General features: G+C 47.6%; 1 protein-coding gene across 1 annotated transcript; it reads left to right on the forward strand.

The window, feature by feature from the left end:
- Positions 1–2,381: 2,381 nt before the first annotated feature.
- LOC120909867 (zinc finger protein 391-like) lies at positions 2,382–19,799 on the forward strand. The gene is made up of 10 exons (XM_040321629.1): positions 2,382–2,470; positions 2,531–2,706; positions 7,311–7,460; positions 8,623–8,772; positions 8,904–8,982; positions 12,592–12,683; positions 14,939–15,056; positions 16,035–16,136; positions 17,284–17,451; positions 18,687–19,799. Exons 2-10 carry the CDS (start codon positions 2,629–2,631, stop codon positions 19,631–19,633), a joined length of 1,884 nt encoding a protein of 627 aa, XP_040177563.1. The 5' UTR covers positions 2,382–2,470; positions 2,531–2,628; the 3' UTR covers positions 19,634–19,799.
- The last annotated feature ends 1,639 nt before the right edge of the window (positions 19,800–21,438 follow it).

Below are 21,438 nucleotides of genomic sequence, written 5' to 3' on the forward strand. Positions count from 1 at the left end.
CGGGTCCCGGGCACCTTCATTCCGGGACAATACAGTGTCCTGGAATGGAATTGACAAAGCGAGCAAACCCTGCGGTAGCGCTGGCGCTCGCTCTGCCTCCAGCTCCACCTGAGACTCTGGCCACTGGTTGCTAGAGCCGCCTGGCATCTACCTACCAGTGACCTCACAGCCGCGACTACCCAGCATGCAAAGCGGAGGAATAGTTTGTTAACTTTATCCTCCTCTGCGCCTAACGCTTTCCACGGTCCACCATGCCGGATGAGCCTGTCAGCGGGGGCAGCCCCAAAGACTGCATTCTGGGTTACGATCTCCGCGGCTCTGCCCCTGGATGTCTCCCTGCCTCATACCACAGAGCAGACCGAAGCCGCCTCCCCCTCCTCTTCAGTATACAGGAGATGGCAGAGGGATACGGCTGTGCATTCCTGGAGCTGATCTGAGGTCTGTTCTAAGCTGTAATGTGGGGGGTTTATAATGAGGGAGGGGAGTCTGTACTGAAGGGGGTCTATACTGATGGAGAAGGGGTCTGCATTTTGTGGGGGGGGGGTCTATACTGAGGGGGGGGAGTCTGTACTGAGGGAGGGGGGTCCTTTACTGAGGGGGTATATACTTAGTGGAGGGGGGTCCGTACTGAGGGAGGGGGTCTATATTTAGTGGAGAGGGGGTCCGTACTGAGGAAGGGGGGGGTCTATACTTAGTGGAGAGGGGGCCGGACTGAGGGAAGGGGGTCTATAGTTAGTAGATGGGGGTTCATACTGAGGGAGGGGAGGGTCTATACTGAGGGAAGGGGGTCTATAGTTAGTAGAAGGGGGTCCATACTGAGGGAGGGGGTCTATACTGAGGGAAGGGGATCTATAGTTAGTAGAGGGGGGTCTATAGTTAGTAGAGGGGGGTCTATACTGAGGGAAGGGGGTCTATAAGTAGTAGAGGGGGTCTATAGTTAGTAGAGGGGGGTCTATACTGAGGGAAGGGGGTCTATAGTTAGTAGAGGGGGGTCTTTACTGAGGGAAGGGGGTCTATAGTTAGTAGAGAGGGGTCTATACTGAGGGAAGGGGGTCTATTATTACAATGTAATAATAGAAATACATTCCAAGCATGGTATTGGGATGATTTAAGTGCTAAAACCAGCTATTCGCCCGACTAATCGCTCGCCGCCGAAATCCCGTCAACCCCAAAACTACATTCAACACAACTGCCCCCCCCCCTGGTCCTTGGCAAAATTGTCCCTGAATGGCAGTTTGGAAATGTGGTCACCCTACGTTGACGGCTCTGTCTCTGTGGTGTGAGCGCGCAGTGAGCGCTTTTTTTTAGCACAAAAACATCAGCTGCAAAGCAACGTATACATGCAGTGTGTGGGCATTAAAGTCCACCTATTTTCCACCGCACATGTATTATGAGGGCAGCAACTGGTTAAAGAAAGAGGGAGGGCGAATACACAATCGCAATTAATCGAACAAAAAGCACAACCTTACCTTCTCCTCCTACTGAGCACACATTCTTCAGGCTCACAGCTCCTGCTTTCTCCTCCTACTCTGGACTACAACAAAATGGCCATTGTGCTCATACCTATACATACACATAGAGCAATTAACAATATATGACAGTTTTGTTCCTGCATTGAAATCTGCCTCTTAAAGTCTCAAAAAGACTTTATTACCTCCTCTTCATTCACAATTCCCAACCTGAACAGCATCACAAACATCTGCTGCTTTCTTCTGTGATCTACAACAAAATGGCCACTGTGCTCCAACACACAGAACAACTATCAATACATTACAGTTTTTTTGCTGCATTTAGATAACTCTCTCATAATAATAAAACATGTTTAGCTCCTCATCTATAAGCACACGATTTCCAGCATGAACACTCATTGGGAATATCTGCTTTCTTCTCTGGGCTACAAGAAAATGGCAACCTCCTGCAGTGAGGACAATGTGTTTTCATATTGACAATACTGTTTTGTATAAGATTAGCAGCAAGCAGACATGGGTTACTGCAGTCCCATGGCACAAACCCTGATTTACAAAATAGATTTAGAAACATATTGTGTGCTACAAGAAAATGTCCACTTCCCTCTCTTTGATTGAGAACACTTTGTCTTCCTTTATTTTGCCTCTAGTATTTGCTCTGGGGCAGTAATTAGGGTTGTAGCATTGTTTTTTTAGTGTGGACACTAAATGCTCACTCCCCTAGAGCCACCAATAGAGGTTTAAAATCCTGCGAGAGGCTATTATGTTTGATCCTACAGCAAGCAGTGTGGTGGCCATTTTGTTGTAGTCCAAAAACAAATAGAAATGTGGCCATTTTGTTGTAGTCCAAAAACAAATAGGAATGTGGCCATTTTGTTGTAGCCCAGAGCTGGAAGGGGGGAGGAGATCCAGTAGTTGTGTGAGGCAGGAGAGTGGCTGGTTAGTGAGGAGGAGGAAGCTATTACGTTTATCCCACTTGGCCTAACAGAGCAATCTCTCTATGCGTACGTCCTAATCCCTCTTTCTCTCTGTCTCTTTATATTTTATGCCTCTTATGATTACAGATATCTTGTAATTAAAGGAACGCCAAAATCCGGCAGCTTAGTTGAAGGCCAAAACAGGTTCCGGGGGAAACACCTTGAAACAGATCACCTGACCGAAAATGGAAAAGGAGCCGAGTCACATGACTGAGCGGATATTAAACCTCACCCTGGAGATCGTTTACCTACTGACCAGAGAGGTGAGGACGGCATTGTTGGGGTCATAAAGGACACGGGGTGTCCTGGGTAGCATCATAAGCATGCCCCGCCTCTCAGCCACACGCGGGTGTGAGGTAGAGATTGACACTGCTGCTTATGATTGGCTGTCCGCAGCGACAGCCTACTGGTGGGATAGCTCATGCAAATTCAGTTCTTTCTGAACATGCCTGAGCTCATCCTTAACCCTGGGAAAAGCAATTAAGGATGAGCCCTGGCGTTTTTGCAAAGCCCACGTGCAGTGCCCGCCGGGAATTCGGCACTGCGCTGCGCGTCTGCAGAGATCGGGAAATGTCTCACTGCCTGTGATTAGCGCAGCGCAGTGCCGACTTCCTGGCGGGCTCTGCACGTGGGCTTTGCAAACACGCCGGAGTTCATCCTTAAAAACAATGATGCATGACACCTTGCCACGAAGGATGGGCACAGATGCGACGTCAACACTCTCACCCCGCACAGAGATTTCCCAGCTTGCGGGACAACAATCTAAGCACCAGCAGGCTGAGAATGACCGTTACTGGGGTAGATTAACCACTTAAGGACCAAGCCTCTTTCTGAGATTTAGGCCCGGATTCAGAAAGAATTTACGTCGGCGTATCTATTGATACGCTGCGTAAATTCTAGGATGCGCTGGCGTATCTTCTTTCTGTATTCAGAAAACAAGATACGCCAAAATTTGGCTAAGATACGACTGACGTAAGTCTCTTACGCCGTCGTATCTTAGTTGCATATTTACGCTGGCCGCTAGGTGGCGCTTCCGTAGATTTACGCGTAGAATATGTAAATTAGGTAGATACGCCGATTCAGAAACGTACGTGCGCCCGGCGCATTTATTTACATCGTTTACGTAAGGCTTTTTCCGGCGTAAAGTTACCCCTGCTATATGAGGCGTAGCCAATGTTAAGTATGGATGTCGGGAGAGCGTTGAATTTTCCGTTGTTTGCGTAAGTAGTACGCGAATAGGGCATGTGCGTAACTTACGTACACGTCATAGGCAGTGTTCAGCGTATCTCTAGCCGACGTGATTTTGACGCATGCGCACTGGGATATGTCGACGGACGGCGCATGCGCCATGCGTTCGGCGCCTCATTTACATGGGGCCACGGATCATTATACTAAAACACGCCCACCTCCTTCCTATTTTGAATTAGGCCGGCTTACGCCGGCCCATATACGCTGCGCCGCCGTAACTAAAGGCGCAAGTTCTTTCAGAATACAGTACTCGCCTTGCTAAGTTACGGCGGCGTAGCGCATATGAGATGCGCTACGACCGCCTAAAGATACACGAATGTATCTGAATCTGGCCCTTAGTGTTTACAAGTTAAAAACTGTTTTTTTTTGCTAGAAAATTACTTGGAACCCCAAAACATTATAAATTTTTTTAACACCCTAGAGAATAAAATGGCGGTCGTTGCAATACTTTTCGGCACACCGTATTGGCGCAGCGGTCTTACAAACTTTTTTTGGAATTAGAAAAATAAGACAGCAGTAAAGTTAGCCCAACTTTTTTTATATTGTAAAAGATAATGTTACGCCGAGTAAATTGATACCCAACATGTCACGCTTCAAAGCTGCGCCAAAACACTCGTGGAATAGCGACAAACCTTTACCCTTAAAAATCTCCATAGGCGACACTTAAATTCCACAGGTTGCATGTTTTGAGTTACAGAGGAGGTCTAGGGCTAGAATTATTGCTCTCACTCTAACGATCGCGGCGATACCTCACATGTGTGGTTTGAACACCGTTTTCATATGCAGACTCTGCTCACGTATGCGTTTGCTTCTGCACGCGAGCTCGGCGGGTTGTGGCGCGTTTACATTTATTTTATTATTTTTTCTTATTTATTTTACCATTTATTTATTTATTTTTATTTATTTTTTCTTATTTATTTTACCTTTTTATCCTTATGAAAACATCCCTCGTAATAGAAAGAAAGCATGATAGGACTAAGGATGAGCTTCGGTGTGTTTGAAAGCTCCACGTGCAGAGCACGCCTGGAAGTCGGCACTGCGCTGCGCTAAAGACAGGCAGCAAGACATTTCCCGATCTCTGCAGCCGAGCATCAGGACAATGTCTCACTGCCTGTGATTAGCGCAGCGCAGTGCCGACTTCCTGGCGGGCTCTGCACGTGGAGCTTTCAAACACGCCGGAGCTCATCCTTAGATAGGACCTCTTAAATATGAGAGCTGGGGTCAAAAAGACCCCAGCTCTCATATTTACATGAAAATGCTAAAAAAAAAAAAAAAAAAATTTAATGTCATTAAAAAAATTTATACAAAAATGTCCCTTTTAACCACTAAAGGACCTGGGCAGTTTTTGCGATTCGCAACTGCGTTGCTTTAACTGACAATTGCGCGGTCGTGCGACGTGGCTCCCAAACAAAATTGGCGTCCTTTTTTTCCCGCAAATAGAGATTTCTTTTGGTGGTATTTGATCACCTCTGCAGTTTTTAGTTTTTGCGCTATAAACAAAAATAGAGCGACAATTTTGAAAAAAAATCAATATTTTTTACTTTTTGCTATAATAAATATCCCCCAAAAATACATTTTTTTCCTCAGTTTAGGCCGATACGTATTCTTCTACCTTTTTTTGGTAAAAAAAATCGCAATAAGCATTTATTGGTTGGTTTGCGCAAAATTTATAGCGTTTACAAAATAGGGGATAGTTTTATTGCATTTTTATTTTTAATTTTTTTACTACTAATGGCGGCGATCAGCGATTTTTTTTTTCGTGACTGCGACATTATGGCGCACACTTCGGACAATTTTGACACATTTTTGGGACCATTGTCATTTTCCCAGCAAAAAATGCATTAAAAATGCATTGTTTACTGTGAAAATGACAATTGCAGTTTGGGAGTTAACCACAAGGGGGCGCTGAAGGGGTTAAGTGTGACCTCATTTGTGTTTCTAACTGTAGGGGGGTGTGGCTGTAGGTGTGACATCATCAATTGTGTATCCCTATAAAAGGGATCACACGATCGATGACGGCGCCACAGTGAAGAACGGGGAAGCTGTGTTTACACACGGCTCTCCCCGTTCTTCAGCTCCGGGGACCCATGGCTGGGCACTTAAAGAGGACATATAGGTATGTGCTTGTGCCCACCTGTTCCAGTCTCCCGACGTATATGTGCAGGAGGCGGTCCTTAAGTGGTTAAAGGGGTGGTTCACCCTAAAAACTACTTTTTTTTATTACACTGGCCCCCCACATTACAATACGATTAAGGCTATTATTTTTTTTTTATGCTGTACATACCTTTGTACAGCATATTCACCCGTGGCTTCGGGGTTGCGAGTCCCGCGGGAGTGGGTGTTCCTAACATGTCTGTGATTGACGTTTTGACCAAAAACGAGCTCCCCCCGTCGCGTAAGCCTCGTCACGATTGGCGAAAGGAGCCGAACGGCGATGCGCAGTATAGCACCGACTCGCCGTTTGGCTCCTTTCGCCAACTGTGACGCGACTTACGCGACGGGGGGGAGCTTGTTTTTGGTCAAAACGTCAATCACAGACATGTTAGGAACGCCCACTCCCGCGGGACTCGCAACCCCGAAGCCACGGGTGAATATGCTGTACAAAGGTATGTACAGCATCAAAAAAAAACTAAAAGCCTTAATCGTATTGTAATGTGGGGGGCCAGTGTAATAAAAAAAAGTAGTTTTTAGGGTGAACCACCCCTTTAAGATCATTGGGCGGAAGTGACCTTTTGACGTCGCTTCCGCCCTGCAATGATATGGAGACGGGTGGGGGCCATCTTCCCCTAACTCGTCTCCATGTCAGGCTAGGGAGAGGGTCTGATTGCCTCCGCCGATACCGACGGCCCCGTTAAGCGGCAGAGGGCACCGTAGAGCTGCAGGAGGGGGTCCCTCTCCCGCCGTCGATAAAAGTGATCTTGTGGCGAATCTGATGCAGAGACCACTTTTATCTTGAAGCAGACCGCCCGCTCTTAAAGAGAATACAGGGGTTATGGTAACAATCTGCTACCATAACAATGGTATTCCTCTTCAAAGTAGCAATGTAAAACGATGGGAGGCGGTCCGGAAGTGGTAAACCAAAACAGATTTGAACAGAAACACCCACTGATCAGTGTCGACTGCTGAGATTTCTGTATTACTCACTGTCACATCCAGACAGGAATGTAAAAGAGCTTACACTGCAGTAGCTTCTTTAACACCTTTGCCTATCTGACAAGCTGACTTCTGGCTGTCCGATGGAAGCAGTCCGGCACCTTCGCAGCTTCCGGATTGCTTCCACATCCCCTGGTAACAGGCGTCCCCTTTGCTTGCCTATCTACGGTCCCGGGGGGGGGGGCGGCGGCATAGTCACATGACATCACTCATCTCTGTTAATAAAACACAGACCTGACCGGAGAGGTGAGGAGGATTCTGGGAGGTCACATGACATCCCTCTTATCTCTATTAATAAAACACAGACCTGACCAGAGAGGTGAGGAGGATTCTGGGAGGTCACATGACATCACTGTTATCTCTATTAATAAAACACATAGCTGACAGGATTAGCATATAAAATTGTAATGTTATGTATTTTCATGCACTAAGGCAACATAACTTGATATTTTTTCTTTCAACGTAGAATTATATAGCCTTTAGGATATCCGATGGCTTGGTTGCGTCTGAAGAAATTAACACACAAAGCCCTGTGATAAAGCCTCCATCTCATTCCCCAAGCAAAAAGAAGGTCCAGGAAGTCACCAGCGAGATCTCTGAGCTACTAAACGGAGAGGTGAGGAGGATTCTGGGAGGTCACATGACATCACTTTTATCTCTATTAATAAAACACAGAGCTGACCGGAGAGGTGAGGAGAATTCTGGGAGGTCACATGACATCACTTTTATCTCTATTAATAAAACACAGACCTGACCGGAGAGGTGAGAAGGATTCTGGGAGGTCACATGACATCACTCTTATCTCTATTAATAAAATACATACCTGACCGGAGAGGTGAGGAGGATTCTGGGAGGTCACATGACATCACTCTTATCTCTATTAATAAAACACAGACCTGACCGGAGAGGTGAGAAGGATTCTGGGAGGTCACATGACATCACTCTTATCTCTATTAATAAAACACAGACCTGACCGGAGAGGTGAGGAGGATTCTGGGAGGTCACATGACATCACTCTTATCTCTATTAATAAAACACAGACCTGACAAGAGGGGTGAGGAGGATTCTGGGAGGTCACATGACATCACTCTTATCTCTATTAATAATACACAGACCTGACCGAAGAGGTGAGGAGGATTCTGGGAGAATTTTTTGGAAAGTATAATGGGATTTTTAAGGCACCAAAATAATATTTAAACAATTTAATTAAAATATAAATGTTATTGATAGGTATAGTTTCTTTAAAAACAACAATACATGTTCACAAAAAGTATATTGTCTATTTGACACGTGCAACCCCTTCTTACATGTTTCGCTCAAAAGAGCTTCCTCAGGAGATTTTGACAGTGTTGCAAGTGTTGTTGAATCTCTACCAAAAAAAAAACACGACTGGATAGTTGAGGAGGATCTTGGGAATGTTAAACACAGACTTTAATGGAGGTCTTAACCACTTGCTTACTGGGCACTTAAACCCCCCTCCTGCCCAGACCAATTTTCAGCCAATTTTGGCTGACAGCTGATCACGTGGTAAAGGGGTTTGGATCCGTGATCACCCGAGTCTCGGTGACTAGGGTGATCACAGCACTCGCCGCCCACGCGAAGGGGGGGACGTCTATTGACGTCCTCCTGGCATTTGGGGTCTGCGCTGTAGCCGTCATTCGTCTATAGCGCGGGCGCCAAGTGGTTAAAGACCTTGTTATTGTATTTATCTATTAAGAATATTTAGTCAAGTTTGGATGGTGGCAAATTCTGGTGTTTTTTTTTTATTTATTGTTTAGAATTATATGACTTTCAAGTTATCCAAAGGCTTGGTTGCCTCCAACTTGAAGATCCAAACCCCCATTATAGAGCCTCCATCTCATTCCCTGAGAAAGAACAGGAATGTACAAGATGTCATCAAGGAGATCGTTGATCTACTGACAGGAGAGGTGAGCGGTGCCGGGAATTCTGGGACATTATCCAGTAACAGACAAGGGATGTGTCTGGATGGTGACGGTATCATTGTGTGTGTCAGGTTCCTATAAGGTGTCAGGATGTCACTGTCTATTTCTCCATGTAGGAGGGGAAATGTTTAGAAGGCCACAAGGATCTGTACCAAGAGGTCATGATGGAGAACCATCCGCCGCTCACGTTACCAGGTAAGAGGAGACTTTGATTTTTTTGTAAAGCCTAGTACACACTAATAGAAAAATCGGGCGAATGATCGTTTGATGATCGTTGATGAACGAATGATCGTTGCATTTTCCTGTGTCCTCGTCCCATGTTGAAAACGAGAATGCCAAAAAGGGTATAAAAATCCTCGAATGACAGAGGACAACTTCCCACTTACGTAGCTACTAGGATTGTCCCGATACCGAGCATTTGCGCGAGCATTTGCGCAAGTACTTGTACTCGCGCAAATGCTCCCGATGCTTCACCCGATACTTTTTTGGGGATTGACGAGTGGGCTGAGGGGGGAGGCGGAGAGCGGGATGAGAGGGGGGCGGAGAGTGGCATGAGAGGGGGGCGGAGAGCGGGCTGAGAGGGGGGCGGAGAGCGGCATGAGAGGGGGGCGGAGAGCGGGCTGAGAGGGGGGCGGAGAGCGACATGAGAGGGGGGCGGAGAGTGGGCGTAGAGCAGGACAGCTTTCATTTCAATAGCTGTGTGTTCCCCGCCGTGCGTCGTTCCATATAGCCCCTCCCCCTTGTCCGGGCACTTTGATAGACAGATCACCTGTCCCAGGATTGGACGGGTGATCTGTCTATCAAAGTGCCCAGACGGGGGGGGGGGGGGCTATATATGACGACACGCGGCGGAGAACACACAGCTATTGAAATGAAAGCTGTTATGTAGGCCACTGGGGACCTACACATGGCTGCATTTGGGGACACAAGGCTGCATTTGGGGACACAATTGGGGACACAAGGCTGCATTTGGTGACACATGGCTGCATTTGGGGACACAAGGCTGCATTTGGGGACACAAGGCTGCATTTGGGAATACATGGCTGCATTTGGGGACACAATTGGGGACACCTGGCTGCATTTGGGGACACCTGGCTGCATTTGGGGACACATGGCTGCATTTGGGGACACAAGGCTGCATTTGGGGACACAGGTAGGGGGGCTCTCTCTTTGCCTACACAGGTAGGCCACTGGGGACCTACACACGGTTGCATTTGGGGACACAAGGCTGCATTTGGAGATACATGGCTGCATTTGGGGACACAAGGCTGCATTTGGGGATACATGGCTGCATTTGGGGACACAATTGGAGACACAAGGCTGCATTTGGGGACACATGGCTGCATTTGGGGACACAATTGGAGACACAAGGCTGCAATTGGGGACACAAGGCTGCATTTGGGCACACATGGACACATTTCCTAAAAAAATAATCGGTATCGGTGAGTACATGAAAAAAAGTATCGGTACTTGTACTCTGTCCTAAAAAAGTGGTATCGGGACAACCCTAGTAGCTTCAATCCATGTCTAGCCCGTGGTCGTAATTTGTTCCCGATAATGCGAGGACTCGCTCTTTCGATTTTTTTTATAGGACGAATACTGTACTAATTAAACGAAAACCGAACATTATGATAAAGAGGAGCTACAGTCACTTGTGTAAAAAAAAATTAAGTCAGCAGCTACAAAAACTGTATCTGCCGACTTTTAGTAAACGGACACTCACCTGTCGAAGGATCCAGCGCCGTCCTCTCCCTGGTCGGTTCTTGGCCAGTGTTCGGGTCCCTCACGTCAAGCATGTTCACTGTGGGCAACCAGCCGTAACTCCTTACGGCTTCACAGCTGGCTTCTCACTGCGCATGTGCTTTGGGAATGGTCTCGCAGCTTTCTGGAACCTGTGACGTGTCCCATAATGCCGCGTACACACGTTCGGAAATTCCGACAAGAAAAACGTGGATTTTTTTCCGACGGAATGTTGGCTCAAACTTGTGTTGCATACACACGGTCACACAAAATTTCCGACCGTCAAGAACGCGGTGACGTACAACACTACGACGAGCCGAGAAAAATGAAGTTCAATGCTTCCAAGCATGCGTCGACTTGATTCCAAGCATGCGTGGTTTTTGGTGCGTCTGAATTGCATACAGACGATTGGAATTTTCGAAAATAACCTTTGTCGAAAAATTTGAGAACCAACTCTCAAATTTTTCTTGACAGAAATTCCGACAGAAAAAGTCAGATGGAGCTTACACACGGTCAGAATTTCCGAACCAAAAGCTCACGTCGGACTTTTCTTGTCGGAATTTCTGATCGTGTGTACGCGGCATAAGATAAGGAGTGGGGTGGGGGGGTAGGACAGCTTCTTGTGGATCTGCTGCAGCTGTCAAAATTGGGTACCCGCTTCACGCCCACTTAAAAAAAATCGTCCAAATGTGGCAGAGAAGGGGATGGGGGTGGGAAGAGCGGAACTTTCCCTTTTGGGTGAAGTTTCGCTTTAAATAATGAGAATTTTCTTTCAGTATGTCCCTTTGGAAGTTTTTGTCTGAACAGTCCATATCTGCTCCTGAAAACAGTGTACTAACGAACAGAAAATGTACCGATTGTACAGATATTTTCTTCAGAGTTTTCTATTAGTGTGTACTAGGCCTAAAGGGGAGAAGAGTATTGAGGATCCACCTATGCCTCGTTTCCACTGAGTGGGTTAGTTCTGTACAGTACGCTATTTTGAGTGTTTCCTTTATGAAAGCGGCCCATACAACCGAACCATTCCGCACCATTCAGGGTCCTGCTTCAGATGTGGGTCCATAGAAAATGGTACGGTACGGTTAGGGCGGAGCTACTGGCGTCACGCGATACATTCCACTGATTGGCGGACAGAAAAACGTCACTGCTCACGTCAAAGGAAAGCGCAAAACAAACACCACGTCGCCGTTCCATTTTTTTCTAAACCCCGTATGCAGTGGCGTCACTAGGGTTGGGTGTCACCCGGTGCAATAAAACATGGTGTCACCCCCCCTCTGTCTAGGCTGCCCTGCACCAAGCAGGCAGCGCACGGGCACGGGGCACACCCCAAACCAGCCCCTGTAAATGATAGTATAGGGCAGTATAGTGGCAGGTTAGGGTAGTATAGAGTGGTATAGTGGCAGGTTGGTGTAGTGGGGTGGTATAGGACAGGTTAAGGTGGTATAGGGCATGTTGGGGTGATATAGGGTAGTTTGGGGTGGTATAGGGCAAGTTAGGGTTGCATACGGCAGGTTGGGGTGGTATAGGGCAAGTTAGGGTGGTACAGGGCAGGTTGGGGTGGTATAGTGCAAGTTAAGGGTGGCATAGGGCAAGTTGGGATGGCATGGGAAAGGTTGGGGTGGTACAGGGCAAGTTAGGGTGGCATTGGGCAGGTTGGGGTGGTATAGGGCAAGTTATGGTGGCATAGGGCAGATTGGGGTGGTACAGGGCAAGTTAGGGTGGCATAGGGCAAGTTGGGGTGGCATGGGAAAGTTTGGGGTGGTACAGGGCAGGCTGTGGTGGCACAGGGCAGGCTGGGCATGTCAGCTAAAAAAAAAACGGGATGGTGTCACCCCTCTAGCGGGTGTCACCCGGTGCGGACCGCACCCCCCTAGCAAAGCCTCTGCTCGTATGGCTCCTGGCGGTCCGACTTGCAGTGGAAACGCTCATCTGAATAGGCCGGACCATTCTAACCCTTCCAAACTGTACCGACCTGAACCGTTCCGCTCAGTGGAAACCAGGTACTAGATACACACATCCTCTGATATAAAGACAATGTAATCAGTCAGTGTGTGTTCCCTACAGATAGATCCAGTAGCGGAAACCCACCAGAGAGATGTCCCAGCCCTCTGTGTTCCCAGGATTCAGAACCGCTTGGGATCCAAAAGGATGACCAGGTATTTGGAATCCAAGGAAATATTAAAAGCTACACGTTACGGCTTAGAAATGCCTTTTCCAACAAAAAAATACCTCATTACTGCAGTTATACTGTATGTTGATGGTTACTTTTGCTGACTTGACCTCCTATGATACACAATCTAGACATGTGCAATTCGTTTAGTTCCTAATTCGTTTTTAAAGAATTTTGACAATCCGAAATGTCAGAATTTTTCATTTTCCGAATTTTCTAATTTCGGAAATTCGGAATTTCGGAAATTTGAAAATTGGAAATTTTGAAAAATGGAGATACGAAATTTCAAAATTCGAAAATCTAAAATTCGAAAATGGGAAATTTTTTAAAAATTGTATTTACGAATTTCTGAATTTTCTGTAGAATTTCTGGCCCGGATTCAGGTAGAATTGCGCATAATTTACGGAGGCGCAGGGCAAGGTTTTTGCCCCCGCAAATTTGCTCCGCTGCCCTTGATTCACGGAGCAGAAGCTCCGTGAATTGCGCGGGCGCGCCGGCAAAATGCCCGGCGCTAGAGCACGCAATTTAAATGATCCCGTAGGGGGCAGGAATCATTTAAATTAGGCGCGTTCCCGCGCCGATCGTAGAGCGCATGCTCCGTCGGGAAACTTTCCCGACGTGCATTGCGGCAAATGACGATTCACTTACGCAAACGATGTAAAATTCCAATTTCGCGACGCGGGAACGACGGGTATACGTAACATGGGCTGCCCCTGCTAATAGCAGGGGCAGCCTTGCGCGAAAACCGCTGTATGTAAACGACGTAAATTGCGCACGCAGGGCTCGCGCAACGTTGTGAATCGGTGTTAGTATGCAATTTGCATACTATACACTGAGCACAACGTGAACGCCACCTAGCGTCCTCCGCAAGAATGCAGCCTAAGATATGCGGGCATAAGAGCCTTATGCCGCGCAGATCTTAGGCTGCAGTCGGCGTAACGAGGTTCCTGAATCAGGAGCACTCGTTACACCGGGGCAAGTAAGCAATTGCGCTGTGTAACCTATGGTTACACAGGCGCAATTGCTTCTTGAATCCGGCCCTCTGAATTTTCAGTAGATACGCCGACCTAACTCGGAATCTGCGCCGTCCTAAGTTTAAGTGTATTCTCAAACTGAGATACACTTAAACCTAGCTAAGATACCACAGCCTGCGCCGTCGTATCTTAGGGCAATATTTAGGCTGGCCGCTAGGTGGCGCTTCCGTTGAGTTCGGCGTAACATATGTAAATGACTAGATACGCCGATTCACGAACGTACGTGCGCCCGTCGCAGTAAAGATACGCCGTTTCCGTAAGAGATACGCCACCTAAAGATAAAGATGCCCCCTAGGTGGCGTAGTCAATGTTAAGTATGGCCGTCGTTCCCGCGTCGAAATTTGAAAAGTTTACGTCGTTTGCGTAACTCGTCCGTGAATAGGGCTGGACGTAATTTACGTCTACGTCGAAACCAATACGTCCTTGCGGCCCCATTTACGCTACGCCGCCGTAAGTTAGGAGGCAAGTACTTTGTGAATACAATACTTGCCTATCTAACTTAAGACGGCGTAGCGTAAATACAATACGCTACGCCGCCTTAAAGATGCGGCGGTTTTTATGAATCCAGCTAATAGTATACACACACAGACACACAATATACATACACAGTATACATACACACAGAAGACGCATACACACACTGAAAATTCACCGGAGAGGCCGGGCAGCTATAATCTTGGGCTGGCAACCCTGATGGGGCCCCCTAGTGGCATGGGGCCCTCGGGCAGTGCCCGAATGGTCAGTCCGCCCCTGATGCCTCCATACACACATATACTGGGGACAATCTGGACAAAAGCCAGTTAATCTACCAGTATGTCATTGGAGTGTGGGAGGAATCCAGAGCACTTGCAGAAAATCCAGGCAAGCACTAGGAGAACAAGCAAACTCTGTCTAGATAATGTCCAGCAACAGACCCAAGTGCTGCAAGGCAGAAACACTAACCATTAAGCCAACACTCTGACCTTTATAGTGTTTTTTTTTTTTTTTATAAATTTTTTTAATAAAAGTAGATTTTACATTATCCACTATGTGTTTCGTAGGACCAACAATTAAACTGAGTATTTTATTACTGAGGAACATAGTTTTAGAGAGATCTGCCCTATTCTTCCTCCGACTAGTACAGGTACTTCAATATAGAGTTTGTGGAAGAAGATGTGAGAACAGTATAAAGACAAAAGTTAAAAACATAATTCATATTTATATGTAGGTTTTGCTGGATTCAAATCAGATTGACTGTGCAATGGAATCCAAGAAAACAGTAGAAGAGCCCTCTGTGATAGATGATCTGTGTAAGGAGGAGAAAACCCCCCCAGAGATCAGCACAGGTGAGTAATAAACACTAAATCCAGAGAAGAGTCCCAGATTCTCCTTGTTCAGTCACTACAACAATCTCTTATTTTTTAAAGGCACCCCAAACAAAAAAACCTGCAAAAACGCACTTGACTCGGTGCCAAAAAAGACAAATAAGCTACATTGGTGCCAAACGCGTTGCGTCCCTCAGGTGTGAATGCAATCTCAATCCAGAGAAGAGTCCCAGATCCTCCTTGTTCAGTCACTACAACAATCTCTTCTTCTCCCCCCTCCTCTGTCAGAACACAGCGTGGGGGAGATTTACTAAAACTGGAGCACCCAGAATCTGGTGCAGCTGTGCACGGTAGCCAATCAACGTCCATCTTCAGCTTGTTCAGTTGAGCTAATGGCCCGTATACACGATCCGAATATCGTACGACGGATCGTATGACTTTTTCCGCTTAATAGTCGCAAGTAGAAATTGAATAGGTTACTAAAGTCACGAAAATTCTCGTACGACAGAACAAAAATTGGGAAGTGATGTCATGTGTTGTAATGTATTTGTATTTTTGGACGACAACTATACTGACTAAATGAATATCGTACGATCTGGTATCGTATGAGGAAAATTTTCTTGCCTGTCCAATCGAATAATATCGGATGAACTGTCGTGATCGGCTCTCGAAAGTAGTGTACACACGATCCGAAAATTGGACGATTCTTCCTCGGACGATCGTTTTTGTCTGATATTCGGATCATGTGTGTGGACCATAAAACCTGGAAGCTGATTAGTTTCTATACACAGTTGCACCAGATTTTGCCGTTTTTGTAAATCAATCCCTGTGTGCCCGTTGGGGGAGTCAGGAGGCTCTCCTCCTCACATCATGTCATTGTCTGTTACCGGCCACGTGACCAGTTTCCCCCCCACGCCACGCCACGCCACACCACATACGCACTCTGGGGTCACTCATGCATCTCAGTACAGGGGGCTTCACTCTCATCTTTATTCACAGACACCAGAAACGCCAGAGCCACTCAGAGGGATGTCAAAGCTGAGGGGGAAGAAATACACGTTGTAATTAAAGAAGAGGAAATTCCTGTAGAGATCGGCACAGGTGAGTAATAAACTCTAAAGCCAATGAAGAGTCCCAGATTCTCCTTGTACGGTCACTACAACAATCTCTTCTTCTCCCCCCTCCTCTGTCAGTAGACCGTAATGGGGAGACAGTATGTGCCCAGTGGGGGAGTCAGGATGAGCTCCGGCGTGTTCGCACAGTCCGTGTGCAGAGCCCGCCAGGAAGTCGGCACCGCGCTGCGCTAATCACAGGCAGGGAGAGATTTCCCGATGTTTGGATGCAGAGATCGGGAAATGTCTCACTGCCTGTGATTAGCGCAGCGCGGTGCCGACTTCCTGGCGGACTCTGCACATGAACTGTGCGAAAACGCCAGAGCTCATCCTTAGTCAGGAGCAGGGATGGACTGGCAATTGGGACTACAGGGAGTTTCCCGGTGGGCCGGCTTCGGTGACAGCGGACCGCCGCCCCCTTCCGCTCCTCTGTCTCTCCCTCACCACAGCACTCATCTGGGGGGAACAGAGAAGCAGGGAGGACGACAGAGGAGCATGGGGGACAGACAGCTGACTCAACAGCTATGGCCTGGGAGTTTCTCACTTCTGCCTAATCTTGTCCCATAAGCGGGGGCACCGAACTGATTCTTTGCCCCGGGTGAAATAATGTCTAGCTTTCCCACTGGTACTGCCTATAAGAGTACCAGTACCAGCCATTCTACTCTAATAAAGTAGGGCGGCTAGTGAAGGGGGAGAGGGGGGTTGGGTGGCCGGGGGGGGGAGTTGTCCGGCCGCCATGGGAGAGACCTGTCAAAGTGGGCCAGTCTGGATGAAATCCAGGGCCAAATTTTTGTCCCAGTCCAGCCCTGGTCAGGAGCCATCAGCCTCTATTAGAGTCTCCTCCTGACATAAATGGCCAGGCCAAAAGGTGGGCAGAAGATGTGTCTGCCTTGGGCACTTTAGTAGGAGAGGGTGCAAAAGTGGCAGGACCTTTAACCTATGCTGCCGAAGTAGATCACAGCTTGGTGATGGTGAGGGGGGTGCATGTTGGGCTTTTCTCTTTGAGTGCTAAAAAATGTCCTGTAATTGTTCACCCTTGTATAGTTGTGTGTTACCAGCCAAGAGAGGGGACCACACTCTCTGGGGTCTCTCATACATCTCAGTACAGGGGGCCTCACTCTCATCTCTATTGACAGACTCCGAAGACAACAGAGCCACTCAGAGAGACGTCAAATCTGAGGAGGAGGAGGAGGAAGAGGAGGAGGAAGAAGAAGAGGAGGAGGAGGAAGAAGAGGAAGAAGAAGAAGAAGAAGAAGGATGTGCAAGGTTTAAAGAGGAGGAATTTACTATAGAGATCAACACGGGTGAGTAATAAACACTAAATAAAGAACATATTTTTTTATTCTGGAAACATTTATCGTATTTATCAGCATATACCGCGCGCCGGCGTATAGCGCGCACCCCAACCTGAGAAGGGAAGGTTAGGGAAAAAACTTACTTTTTGGATGCTCAGCCTTGTCGGTGTCCGCCTGCTGTCGGCGTCCATCGGTGGCCCTTTCCGGCGTCCGTTTGCGGCCTTGCGCGGGGTCTGTCCAGCCTTGTCGGTGTCCGTGTGCTGTCTTGCGCGGGGTCCGTCCAGCCTTGTCCGGCGTCCGTCTGCGGCCTTGCGCAGGGGCCGTCCAGCCTTGTCGGTGTCCGTCTGCTGTCTTGCCCGGCGTCCGTCTGCGGCCGTCTGCCGGTCCATCCAGCCTTGTCGGTGTCCGTCGCGTCTGTCTGCCGGGGGTTGCAGCGTTGAATTTGGCGCCTCGGTCGAGCTGTGCAGAGGCGGATTTCCGGTGTGTTCGGCTCCTCTCGCGTGGCTGCGGGTGGAGCCGAGCTTGTCCGAGCCTAGCCGAGTGTGCAGTACACTCGACTCAGCTCGGTCTTTGTCGGGCTTTGTCGGCGGCGCTCAGAGACAGCGAGGATCGGCTTTCTCTGAGGAGGATCGGCGTATATCGTGCACCCACGATTTCCCCCTGATTTTAAAGTGAAGGTTCACGCGAAAACTTAATTTTTAACATTCGATTGATGCTCATTTTGTCAAGGGGAATCGGGTGTTATTTTTAAAATCGAAGCAGTACTTACCGTTTTAGAGAGCGATCTTCTCCGCCGCTTCCGGGTATGGGCTGCGGGACTGGGCGTTCCTATTTGATTGACAGGCTTCCGACGGTCGCATACATCGCGTCACGGTTTTCCGAAAGTAGCCGAACGTCGGTGCGCAGGCGCCGTACCGACGTTCGGCTTCTTTCGGCTACTCGTGACGTGATGTATAGGAACGCCCAGTCCCGAAGACCATACCTGGAAGCGGTGGAGAAGATCGCTCTCTAAAACGGTAAGTACGGCTTCGATTTAAAAAAAAACTACGATTCCCCTAGACAAAATGAGCATCAATCTAATGTTAAAAAAAAAATTTAAGGGGAAAAAAGTGCACAGTATACGCCGATAAATGCGGTATATATTTGTCCAATTATGTTACTAAATGGGATGTAGGCCAACGTGTCGTTTATGCTTGCTAATCCTTTAACGATTTCTATCCCCTTCCATTTTTGTTTTCTTCTAGATGGAAAACGCGACAGAAATAATCTGGACAAGCACCACATTCCATTTGAAAACCCCACTACCCAAACTCTTCTCCTAGTACTTCCCAGTGGAGACCTGTCTGATCCCTCTACACATGGGGGTAATTTTCCCAACGATTCAACTCCCGTCGTCCATCACCCATCAGCCAGAGGAGGTGAAACCTTCCGTTGTTCCGAGTGCGGGTTATGCTTCTCCAAGAGGGAACTTCTTGCTTCTCACAAGAGCTCTCACACAAAGCCCTTATCGCCTGAGAGCGGCGAAGACCATCCTCGAAAATTATACGTGATTGAGCACGAGCTGATTCCTATGAAGCCCTATTCATGCTCAGAGTGCGGGAAATGTTTTACCCAGAAAGGACACGTCGTTTTGCATCAGAGAACTCACACTGGCGAAAAGCCCTATTCGTGTTCTGAATGCGGAAAGGGTTTCCCAGCGAAATCGGCTCTGTCTAAACACAAGAGAATGCACACCGGAGAGAAGCCGTTTGCGTGTTCCGAATGTGGGAAATCTTTTTCTTTCAATTCCGCCTTGACGAAACACAAGAAAACTCACACGGGGGAGAAGCCCTATTCCTGCTCGGACTGCGGCAGATGTTTTTCTCAGAGAGACCACCTAATCGCCCATCAGAAGACTCACACGGGGGAAAAGCCGTTTTCCTGCTCCGAGTGCGGGAAAAGCTTTGCCAAAAAAGGCAATCTTGAAACGCATCAAACGATTCACACCGGCGACCGTCCTTATTCCTGCTCTGTGTGTGGGAAAGGTTTCCGCAGTAAATCAAATTTGCTCAGACATAAGAAGGTCCATAGAGGCCTTAAACCCCATGTGTGTTCTGAATGTGGGAAGCCGTTTAAAACAGAATTTGCCCTTAGCTTACATCTTCGATCCCATGAGGCTTCGGGGATTACACTGATAGGATGTAGCCAATGAGCACGATTGCCATCAAGTAGACATCTTTTTTTTTTTTTTTGGCCGATTGCTTGTGGATTTCTTCCTATTTAAAGCTAGCTTTAGTCCAGCTCCATACTTTTTTTTTAGGTAGATTCAGTAAGAGTTAGGCCAACTTATCAGTAGATAAGCCGACCTAACTCAGAATCTACGCTGACTTATGTTTAAGTGTATTCTCAAACAGAGATACGCTTAAACATATCTAAGATACGACGGCTTGCGCCGTCCTATCTTAGATTGCAATATTTTGGATGGCCGCTAGGTGGCGCTTCCATTGCGGTCGGCGTAGAATATGTAAATGAGGAGATACGCCGATTCACGAACGTACGCCCGGCCGATGCAGTACTTTTACGCCGTTTGCCTAAGAGATAGGTCGCGTAAAGTTAGAGCTAGGCCCTATTGGAATAGTAATGTCAAGTATGGCCGCTGTTCCCGCATAGAAATTCGAATTTTTTACGTAGTTTGCGTAAGTCGTCCGTGAATCGGGATTTACGTAGTTTACGTCCACGTCAAAATCAATAGGCCCGTGCAGCGTACTTAGCCGCAATGCACACTGGGAAATGTAGGCGCCCGGCGCATGCGCAGTAAGAAAAAATGTAAAAAACGTGAGGTCAAGCCTCATTAACATAAAACACGCCTCCCTCAAACACATTTGAATTAGGCGCCCTTACGCCCGCTTTAGGCTACGCCGCCGGAAGATAGCAGGCAAGTACATTGTGAATCATGTACTTGCCTAGCTGACTTACGGCGGCGTAGCCTAAACACGCTAAGCTATGCCGCCGCAAGTTTGCACCATTGTACCCGAATCTAGCTATTTGTCTTTATCTTTGAACCCACTGAAAACGCAGGTGTCTATTTTCATTCCATTTGAACCCTGGTAGATTTGTACAGTACACTTTTTGGTCAAGGATTTGTGGACACCTGAAGAACTCCCAGGGCCGATCCTAGGGTCACAGGCGCCTGGGTGCTGAAATATTTCTGGCGCCCCCACTTGGGATGGTCATTCAACTGACTCCTGTCCTTTACAAATGTTTGGCAATGACTCAACCACAGAAATGCTCCCCCACAAAGTCTTCATTACCCTGGGATCCTTACATGATCTCTTAACAATAAACAAAATACAGGAAGCAAAGCAGAGTACTTTATGCAGACATAGTACAGGAGATGGTCAAAGACTGCAGACATGGTACAGGAGACGGTCAGAGACTGCAGACATGGTACAGGAGACGGTCAGAGACTGCAGACATGGTACAGGAGATGATCAGAGACTGCAGACATGGTACAGGAGATGGTCAGAGACTGCAGACATACTACAGGAGATGATCAGAGACTGCAGACACAGTACAGGAGATGGTCAGAGAGGATCCTTACATGATCTCTTAACAATATACAAAATACAGGAAGCGAAGCAGAGTACTTTATGCAGACATAGTACAGGAGACGGTCAGACACTGCAGACATTGTACAGGAGACGGTCAGAGACTGCAGACATAGTACAGGAGATGGTCAGAGACTGCAGACATGGTACAGGAGATGGTCAGAGACTGCAGATGTAGTACAGGAGATGGTCAGAGACTGAAGACATAGTACAGGAGATGGTCAGAGACTGCAGACATACTACAGGAGATGATCAGAGACTGCAGACACAGTACAGGAGATGGTCAGACTGCAGACATAGTACAAGAGATGGGAAGGGGCTGTGTATCCTATGCAATCTATCATGCCATAAAACATCTAGAGCAGGGGCAGCCCAGAACACGTGTAAAGGGATGCTGGGGATGCCATCC

The sequence above is a fragment of the Rana temporaria genome, chromosome 8 (genome assembly GCF_905171775.1).
Source record: "Rana temporaria chromosome 8, aRanTem1.1, whole genome shotgun sequence".
NCBI classification, from domain to species: domain Eukaryota; kingdom Metazoa; phylum Chordata; class Amphibia; order Anura; family Ranidae; genus Rana; species Rana temporaria.

Coding starts and splice junctions, on each gene's coding strand:
- LOC120909867 (XM_040321629.1), top strand. CDS start 2,629: ATGGAAAAGGAGCCGAGTCACATGACTGAGCGGATATTAAACCTCACC. Junction 7,461..8,622: donor CTGAGCTACTAAACGGAGAG/GTGAGGAGGATT, acceptor TTTATTGTTTAG/AATTATATGACTTTCAAGTT. Junction 8,983..12,591: donor TCCGCCGCTCACGTTACCAG/GTAAGAGGAGAC, acceptor TGTTCCCTACAG/ATAGATCCAGTAGCGGAAAC.